The 10478-nt window shown below is 40.4% G+C and overlaps 1 protein-coding gene across 1 annotated transcript; it reads right to left on the bottom strand.

Moving 5' to 3' along the window:
* LOC109841563 lies at positions 9187-10254 on the bottom strand. The gene has a single exon (XM_020410523.1). The coding sequence runs from the start codon at positions 10252-10254 to the stop codon at positions 9187-9189; it is 1068 nt and encodes a 355-aa protein (XP_020266112.1).

Raw genomic sequence — 10478 nt, 5'->3', positions numbered from 1 at the left:
TGCACTAATTGAAATTCTCAGAAAAAAGAAGGTATAATTGCAAAATTTCCATAAAGCGTCGCATCCTCACCAAAGGAGAACCATAGGCCTTTTCGCCGCGTTGCCTCACAAGGAGAACAACGGAGTAAAAAAGCGACCAATTTTTGCAAATATCCCGAAAAAAAAGGACTAATTTGAATAAATTTGCAAATATTGCCAAAAAGTAGCTCACAGCATATGAAGGAAGCGCTTGCACATCAAGCCGATGCAGCCAGGAAAACGACCTCTCGGATACTCGCGACATATATGGCACTACAACAAAGAATTTCAACGAGGTCAGATCTAGAAATAAAAATCACTTTTTATCCCCTAAAAAGGCTGAGTTGAGGCCATTCAAATCACACCCTTCAACCCTTATATGCATCCCGCGACTCCATACACTAGATCAAAACATAAATAGATCAAGATTGCGGAGGATTTACCTGAAGAGAGCCCAAATCCAATAAAGGCGAGACCTTTAATGGAAAACCTGACCACGCGCTCGAGGCGGCCTGAGAGAACTTTTTATATTGGAGCTTTTGGCGGAATTTCTCAGTCCAAGCATCCAAAGGAAGGCTAGATGCTAATACGGATCTGAAGATTTAGAGGCGAGAAAGAGACTCGAGGGAAAGAGAAACTCAGAAAAATCGAGGACAAAGGGCGGCGGCCGGCCTAGGGTAAAGAAAAAGAAAAGAAAAAAAAAACCCTTATATATAAAGTGGGACCTGGGGCTTAGACCAACCGACCGACCGGACGGGTCGAACCAAAATCCAATTGGAAGCCGAAGCGAGATCGAAACGACTTCAATCGAGCCGACGATTTAGCCCTTTCACTTTACTCACTCTTCTCCCACATGTTCGGAACAGTTCAAGGATTTTTGAACCGATTTACTGCCTTTTTTTGGCCTCCATTTTAGCGCGTTCAGCCGCATGTGGGCGCAGAAAAACACTCGAAAAGTATACGAGTATAACTAGCTTCTTAATGACTCCAATAAGCGTATACGGTATAAACTATTCCCTATTTTGCGTTGAGAAGCTTCCTGGTGAGGAATATGTTTTTATAAATATTGCTTAAGGATAACTCAACAAACCACTACGCCGGACAACGCGTTAGCGAATAAAGACTCGACGCCAACAACGAATGGTGAGCTAAAGATCAAAATCAAGAATCAACTTCAAAGTTCAAAATTCCGACAAACGGTCAGACAATAAATGCAGCACCGCGGACACTCTTACAGACATTCGACAAACCACCGATAGCCGTGGAAGGTTCGAAGAATCAAGAACGGAAATCATTCCAAGCCCGTCTCATTACACGACTGAGGTGGGAGGCAATATATCCAAAGCTATTCCAGACTCTTCTATAAAAGAACGAGACTGAAATACTTTGGAGGGGGTATCTGTAGGCATATAAAATTGCTGTATAGTCCTTTAGCTCGCTCGGCACAAACGACGAACCAACGACGCGCGACGAGATCGACAATCGCACGCGAACAACGGAATGAATTCACCCGCGTGGCCAGATCAAGCTAACGATGTTAAGGAATCAACGAGTCATCCAACGAAATAGACTTCGCGACAGAAATCACGATGAATTCAAGATCAGTTTCGGACTCGAATCTCAGAAGCGGATTTACTGCCAATCAGAATTCGACTTACTGCCAAACAGATCAACCAATCAGAGTCTCAATCAACCGAATCACGTGCACAAAACCGGAAAACGCCGACACAACTCGAAAAAATCGGAAAACACCGCCCTGCGGCGGGCTCGGCCAAAGCCGAGCCACCTCAAGGTTTGGCTCGGCAAGCGAGCCACCTCAGGGTGCGCTCGGCCACTTTGCCGAGCCACCCTGAGCGTGGCTCGGCACAGTACCGGCCACCCAGAGCGTGGCTGACAGTGCGCCAGACGGTGGCCGACTGCTTTCCTCTGTTGCGCGGCACTGTCCTGAGAGCCTATAAATAGGCCTAGAGATGTTTCATTTTCGGAGGTCGAACTTTCAAGACGCCGAACTCTGCCGGATTGAAGAGTGAACTCGGAGCCTTTGAAGACCTGAAGCACTTTGCACATTCGATCTGATCCTCGGCGAGCATCCACGATCAGAAAGGCAGGCATTTTCGAGAGGAAGAAAGAACAGATCTGAGATCTACAACGAGACCACACTTCCAGACTCTGAAGCTTTGTCTTAGATCTCGAGAATCCGAGCGTTTATTCCCATTGCCGTTTGGACTAATCCCTCCGGCTATTATTCCTTCGTGCGATAATACCCGTATAATCGTGTAGATTCGACCGGATCTAGATCGCGCGGTGGTCACGGATTACCCCGGCGCATAGCAAAGAACCACCAAGCCGACGCGACCGCCAAAACAGTGAGCTCGTGATTTGTTCACAGAAGGAACGTTGCATTTTTCTTTATTTTCTTTGATTTAGTTGTACCGAGATCTTATAAAAGCACCGGATCTTTTGTAACCCAAGATGACAATTATTTCAATGAAAAAGACAACAGTTTTCCCCGCGAACAATGCTAATCTAATCCGATTTTATGCCAATTAAAACTTATTAACAAGTTATCCAAGCAAGTATGAAATACAATAATATATGTGAGCTAGGATAAGCAATATGAACAAGGGATATATCCTAGTAATAAGATATACTATGAGTTATATACAAGGATATGAAACTAAGGGTGATATAAACATAAACAAGATAAACAAGATAGTGGATAATATGAACTAAGAGCAAATGACAAAGGCGATATAAACAATAAGCATGAATGTAAAAGAACGCCAATGACAAACTCAAACACACGATATGATCACGGAGTTCGGACCTTCCGTCCTACGTCTCCGCTCCCCACTCCCGGGGAGAATTCCACTATCAAAACCGGGTTTTCTACGTTCACCCGAATAACGTTTACACCTCACAATTTCTCTCACGGAGTTCGGTCCCCACGACCTACGTCTCCGCTCCTCACCTCGAGGAGATCTCCACTCACACTCTCACAATGTGGCTACACTCCACCCTCACAATATGGTTTTCTAGCTAACCGAAAACTCTACAACACTCACAATGTAACAACAAATGATTTGTTCTCTAATACAGGTGAGAACTCAATTAAGCACAACTCAAAGTTATAATCTTTCACCACCCAACTATACTATGTATAAAAGATACAATAAGCTCAATGTGGGTGTGTGTAACAATGAGTAAAATAAAATCTAACTCAAATAGCAAACTAGCAATAGTAAGAATATGAAAATCAATAACGAAATTGCTAGAGAAAAGAGTTAGAAAAACTTCTCTATAAACACAAAGAAGAGGATGAAGAGGATTGAGAATGAATCCCTCAATCTACAGTGAAAACTTCCTCCTTTGTAAACAGAAACCTAATCTTTAAACAAACAGTAAAACCCTAAACCCTAGTTTAAAAACTTTGTTTAAAACACTTCTTAGCTTAGTAAAAAAGAGATTAGTAATGGGGTATTTATACCCACTCAAGATCTCAATAAAAACCCCAAGCAAAAGACAAAAACAGCCCCAGCAAACAGCTCAGGAAATAGCCGTTGGGAAAGCAACGGATCTATTGTCGGTCGACTGGAAATTTCGTCGGTCGACCGACGGAGAGCAAAAACACGAAGAAGCAGTTCTGGACCATCGTCGGTCGACCGGTGCGGTCGACCGATGGAGCTCTCGAACTTTTGACCTCAGGTTCGGTCGACCGGTACGGTCGACCGAAATCTGATACATGAAAATCTGTATAGCTGATTTTAAAATGCTGTTTAAAAATATCAAAATAAATTCCAAAAAATGTAAAACTTTGGGGAATGATTGTAGACATGATAATAAACATGCTACAATGTCTAGTTATCAAAAAAGGACTTCCCAAATGAAAAATATCATCCTTTTACAAAATAGTCCAAAACATGAAAATGTAAACACATGAGTTTGATGTTTTGACCTAAACCAACTTTTGAAACTTTACAAGATGATTTTATAGACTTGAAGAAAGATATAAACTATTGTTATGAAGTCTATAAATAATGAATGTAGTATTTTTTCAAAATACACATATAATGCACTAAAACATGATTTCATTGAACTGACTAAAATTGATATTGATGAAATCATATATATGCATATAAGTATGAAACAAAATTATGTTTTCTAATTATATTTAATTGTTTCATAGTAAAACTTGAAAAACTATCAAACCAAAACATATATGTATATATATAACTATATATATACAAAACTAAAACGTGTATGTGTGTGTATGATTGAGCTTAAAGTACTAACACACATAATATAAACTCCTAAACTAAATTACCCAAGCTTGATTGGTCTTCAATATGCTTGACTTGGTAATCTCGCGGATGAAGCTTGAACTTGATCTTTAACTTTGAATTGTGCATTGCTTCACTCCACTATTCCGCCAACCTCCTCTTGATATGATCGTTGAAGCGCAATCCATCCAACCTCCAACAACGTTGTTTGTCTACAATACATAGGAATGCACAAACACTAGACAAACAACATTAGTAGTAAATTGTTTGTAAATCATCATCAAAACAAGAAGGCCAACAGGGGGGCTGATGATTTTGGAACAAAAGAGAAGGGGGGATATTTTCTTTCCTTTTTTTTCAAGCCACGGGTGTGGCACACAGGTGTGGTGGGCTCTGGATGATTTTTTTCGTGTGCACCATGGGTGTGGTGTATGGGTGTGGTAGAGTCTGGAATTCTTCTTCCTGTGCACCATGGGTGTGGTGTACACCACCCCTGGGTGTGGTAGAGTCTGCCATCCCATTTGAACTCCTTTTTCTGCAGTCTTTTTTTATTTATTTTTTTTTGAATTATTCTCCCTTCTCCTCACCTGCATGATTGAAAATGTTATAAGTTAAATTTGTGCCGATCCAATTGCCTAAAAAAATTAAAATAAAATTAAAGTGAAATAAAATAAGATAAATAAAATGGATGAAAACTTGGGTTGCCTCCCAAGAAGCGCTCGTTTATGGTCATGAGCTCGACCCCTTTTTGCGCTCAATTCTCCGACGAAGGGGGATCCGAAAGGGTATAAGTGACCCCTTTCTCGTTTTGTTCACCTACAATGTAGTGCTTCAATCGTTGCCCATTCACCTTGAAAGATCCCGTTATTTCACTCCAAACTTCAACAACTCCACTAGGAAAAACCTCACGGACTTGAAAAGGTTCGGACCACCGAGATTTGAGTTTGCCCGGAAAAAGCTTCAAACGAGAGTTGAAAAGCAGCACCATATCTCCTTGATTAAACTCCCTTCGGAGAATATTCTTGTCGTGCCATCGTTTAGTCCTTCCTTTATAAATGCGAGCATTCTCATACGAATCCAAACGCAGCTCATCTAGCTCATGAAGTTGAAGCTTTCTTTTCTCACCTGCGGTCTTCATATCAAAATTTAGGAGTTTGATAGCCCAATATGCCTTGTGCTCTAACTCAACTGGGAGGTGACACGATTTTCCATATACCAATTTGAACGGTGTCATTCCTATGGGTGTTTTGTAGGCAGTTCGATAAGCCCATAAGGCATCCGTGAGTTTCATAGACCAGTCCTTTCTCGAACAATTAACTGTTTTCTCTAAGATACTCTTGATTTCTCGATTCGAAACCTCAACTTGACCGCTAGTTTGAGGATGGTATGGCGTGGCAACCTTATGAGTGACCCCATATTGTCTTAAGAGAGCTTCGAATTTTCTTTCAATGAAGTGTGAACCTCCATCACTGATTACCGTCCGTGGCACCCCAAATCTTGGAAAAATAACATTCTTGAATAGTTTCACAACAACTTTAGCATCGTTGGTGGGGGATGCTATCGCTTCTACCCATTTGGAGACGTAGTCCACCGCCACTAAGATGAACTTGTTGTTACACGATGACGGGAACGGTCCCATGAAATCTATCCCCCACACATCAAAGACCTCAATTTCCAAGATGGAGTGTAAAGGCATCTCATGTCGCTTCGAAATATTCCCGATCCTCTGACAACTATCACAAGATATCACAAACTGTCTTGCATCCCGGAAAAGACTCGGCCAATAGAAACCTGATTGTAAAACTTTTGCAGCTGTTTTTGAAGTGCTTGCATGTCCCCCGTAGGAACATGAGTGGCAATGATGGAGAATATTGGCAACCTCATCTTCAGGAATACACCTTCTGAACATCCCATCAACACATCGTTTGTATAGAAACGGTTCATCCCAAAAATAATACTTCAAGTCAGCAAAGAACTTCTTCTTCTGTTAATAGCTCAGATCTGGAGGCAAGACTCCACACACTAGGTAGTTAACGAAGTCCGCATACCATGGTGCATCCAATCTTTCAATGACTAACAACTGATCATCTGGGAAGATCGGTAGTTCATCCTCCTCCTTATCATGTGATTCTTGCTTCATCCTCGACAAATGGTCTGCCACCAAATTTTCCGTCCCTTTCTTGTCCTTGATCTCTAGGTCAAATTCTTGCAAAAGTAGTATCCATCGGATCAACCTAGACTTGGCATCTTGCTTGCTCAAAAGATATTTGATGGCGGAGTGGTCGATATAAACGATGACTTTGGACCCCACTAAGTAAGACCAGAACTTGTCAAAGGCGAATACAACTGCTAATAGCTCCTTTTTAGTGGTAGCGTAGTTAACTTGGGCTTCATCAAGAGTGTGACTAGCATAATAAATTGCATGAACTATCTTGTTCTTCCTTTGGCCCAACACAGCACCAACCGCATAATCACTTGCATCAGTCATGACTTCAAATGGGAGATTCCAGTCCGGCGGTTGCATAATAGGAGCTGTTATCAATGCTTCTTTCAACCTGCAAAAAGCATCAAGACATTCATCAGTGAAATCAAAGGTAGCATCTTTAAGAAGAAGGTTAGTTAAGGGTTTTGAAATTTTTGAGAAATCTTTGATGAAACGCCGATAGAAACCGGCATGTCCCAAGAAACTTCTTACTCCCCTAACCGACGTTGGTGGAGGCAATTTTTTAATGACTTCCACTTTTGATCGATCAACCTCAATTCCGCGCTCAGACACCTTGTGCCCTAAAACTATTCCATCCCTTACCATAAAGTGGCATTTCTCCCAGTTTAGGACTAAATTAACTTTTTCGCAATGCTGCAAAACTCGAGACAACTTAGATAAACAACCATCAAAAGTAGTTCCATACACGGAGAAGTCATCCATAAACACGTCCATAATATCCTCTATAAAATCAGAGAAAATGGCCATCATACATCGTTGAAAAGTGGCGGGGGCATTGCAAAGACCAAAAGGCATGCGCCTATAAGCAAAGGTCCCATAGGGACAGGTAAAAGTGGTCTTTTCCTGGTCACTAGGATGGATAGGAATTTGGAAAAATCCTGAATAGCCATATAAATAACAAAAATATGAATGCCTAGCTAACCTTTCCAACATCTGGTCTATAAAGGAAAGTGGAAAATGATCTTTTCGGGTTGCCTTGTTCAATTTGCTATAATCAATACACATCCTCCAACCCGTAACCGTCCTAGTAGGAATAAGTTCGTTATTTGCATTCTTAACTACGGTCACACCTCCCTTTTTAGGAACCACATAAACCGGGCTAACCCATTCACTATCAGAAATAGGATAGATTACCCCAGTATCTAGTAGCTTAAGCACTTCCTTTTTAACCACTTCTTTCATGTTAGGATTTAATCTACGTTGGTGTTCTATAGAGGGTTTATGATCATCTTCCAAGAAAATTCTATGCATGCAAATTGATGGATTAATTCCCTTAATGTCGTTCATGGTGTATCCTATGACCTTGCGATGCATCCTAAGTGTTCTAAGCAACTTATCAGTTTCATTTTCATTGAGACATGCATTCACAATCACAAGATAAGTAAAATCAGGGCCAAGAAATTCATACCTTAAAGAGGAAGGGAGGGGTTTTAATTCTACCTTTGGTGCATTATCCTCTTCACAAATAGAACCTTTTGGATCTAGCATCAATCTTTCAAGCTTTGCATTTCGAAGTGGAGCAGTTAATGTTGATTCTAAAGATTGAGCATACGCGGCTACCTCGGGGTCTTCATCATTTATTGAACCATCACTTACCAAACATTTCTCAAGTGGATCAGCTGAGTTATTGTTTGCAATTTGGTCATGTGTGTACTTGTCAATGACGTCGACCCTGTAACAAATTTTATCAGTTAGAGGGAGTTTCATAATATTACTTAAATCAAATTCTACCGTCTCCCCTCCAATATTTAAAGAGAGCCTTCCATTTTTAACATCAATTATAGCACCTGCAGTAGCAAGGAAGGGTCTTCCTAAAATAATTGGAATGTTAGAATCTTCTTCTATTTCCAAGATAACGAAATCGACCGGGATAAAGAACTTACCGACCTGGATAGGTACATCTTCAAGTATACCTACCGGATATTTTACCGATCGATCCGCCAATTGGAGTGATATCGTGGTTGGCTTCAAATCACCTATGCCAAGCTTCTTACAAATAGACTTCGGCATCAAACTTACGCTTGCACCTAAATCACACAAAGCACGATTAATAGAGACATTACCAATAACACAAGGAATAGAAAATGAACCTGGATCCTTAAGCTTAGGAGGCAGCTTATTCTGGATGATAGCACTACACTCCTCAGTAAGGGCCACAGTCTCGTATTCTTCCAACTTCCTTTTGTTAGATAGGATCTCTTTCAAGAACTTAGCATAAGAAGGCATTTGAGAAATAGCTTCAGTGAACGGGATATTGATGTGCAACTTTTTCAAAATCTCCAAAAATTTTCCGAACTGCTTTTCTAACTTAGCCTTAGCTAACCTTTGGGGAAATGGTAGAGGAGGCTTGTAAGGAGCGGGGGCCACATATTTTTCAACTTTTTCTTCTTCTTGCGTTTGGGTCTCATTATCCACATCTATCACATTTTCATTTTTTTCTTCATGATGACCATCCACCCCATCATTTTCCTTCATCTTGGGTCCCTCGTATTGTTTTCCACTTCTAAGAGTTATAGCATTCACATGACTCCTGGGATTTGTCTCGGGTTGTCCAGGTAGCATGCCTGAAGGCCTAGAGGAAGAGCTAACATTTTGTGCCAATTGGGTGATTTGTGTCTCTAACATCTTGTTATGCGTAGCTAGGGAATCCATCTTAGAGGCCAATTATTTTACCACCTCATTCGTGGTTTGTTGTTGCTGCTTAAACTCTTCATTCAATTTTGATTGAGTCGTCACAAACTTCTCCATCATATTTTCCAATTTTGACTTTTGAAAAGGGAAATTGGATTGAGGTGCACGAAAACCAGGTGGACCAAAATTAGATGCAGGCATGGGATTTCCAGGTGGGTTTCTATAAGAAAAATTAGGATGATTTCTCCACCCCGGATTATAAGTATTAGAGAATGGATCTCCCTTCTGATTAAAGTTATTAACATAGTTAAGTTGCTCATTACCAGAAGTATCAATGGATGGGGGGTTTCCTAATTGACATTGAAGTGCAGAATGACCCACATAGCCACATATCTCACATGAAATTGAAGTAGACGCCACAGAATTAATACTCAAACCTTCAACTTTCTTAAATAAAGCATCAACTTTAGAGGATATATGGTCTAAAGCATCTATTTCATACTTGCCTCCTTTTGATGTCTGAGGAGCACGCTCGTTCGCCCATTGATAGTGATTCTGAGCCATGTCTTCAATGAGAGTGTATGCCTCGTCTATTGTTTTGTTCATCAAAGCTCCTCCTGCAGCAGCATCAACAGTCATCCGTGTGTTGTAAGTGAGCCCGTTGTAGAAAGTGTGAACAATTAACCACTTTTCCAGTCCATGGTGAGGGCACATCCTCAATAATTCATTGTAGCGTTCCCAAGCTTCATAAAGTGACTCTCCTTCCTTCTGTACAAAGCTTGTGATCTGGTTCCTCATCTGTGCTGTTTTACTTGGAGGAAAATACTTTGCATGAAACGCTCTGGACAATTGATCCCAAGTGGTGATGGACCCAGCTGGCAATGAGTGCAACCAAGCCCTAGCCTTGTCCCTTAGAGAGAACGGAAATAATCTGAGTCGAATAGCATCATTGGTCACTCCATTTAGTTTCAAAGTGTCGCAATACTCCAAGAAAATCGATAGGTGGAGGTTCGGGTCTTCAGTAGCACCTCCTCCAAACTGATTCTGTTGAACCATTGAGAGCAGTGATGGTTTCAGCTCAAAGTTATTAGCTTCACACATCTGGAGCAATTATTAGCTTTGTATATATATTATACTTAGGATATAATTATATATAAGTATACTCTTTCTTATATAAGTATATATATGTATAATGTATGCTCTCTCTTAATATATGTATGTATTATATCTATGTATATGATATACTATATATATATTATAATATATATATATATATATATATTATATATATATTATATATATATATATATATATATATATATATC

Source organism: Asparagus officinalis, chromosome 5, assembly GCF_001876935.1.
Source record: "Asparagus officinalis chromosome 5, Aspof.V1, whole genome shotgun sequence".
In the NCBI taxonomy this organism is placed as follows: Eukaryota; Viridiplantae; Streptophyta; class Magnoliopsida; order Asparagales; family Asparagaceae; genus Asparagus; species Asparagus officinalis.
Note: the sequence above shows the minus strand (reverse complement) of the source record. Positions and strands in the feature narration are given on the sequence as shown.

What these genes read in the sequence shown, in the direction of transcription:
- LOC109841563 (XM_020410523.1), bottom strand. Translation starts at nt 10,254, where the DNA reads ATGTGTGAAGCTAATAACTTTGAGCTGAAACCATCACTGCTCTCAATG.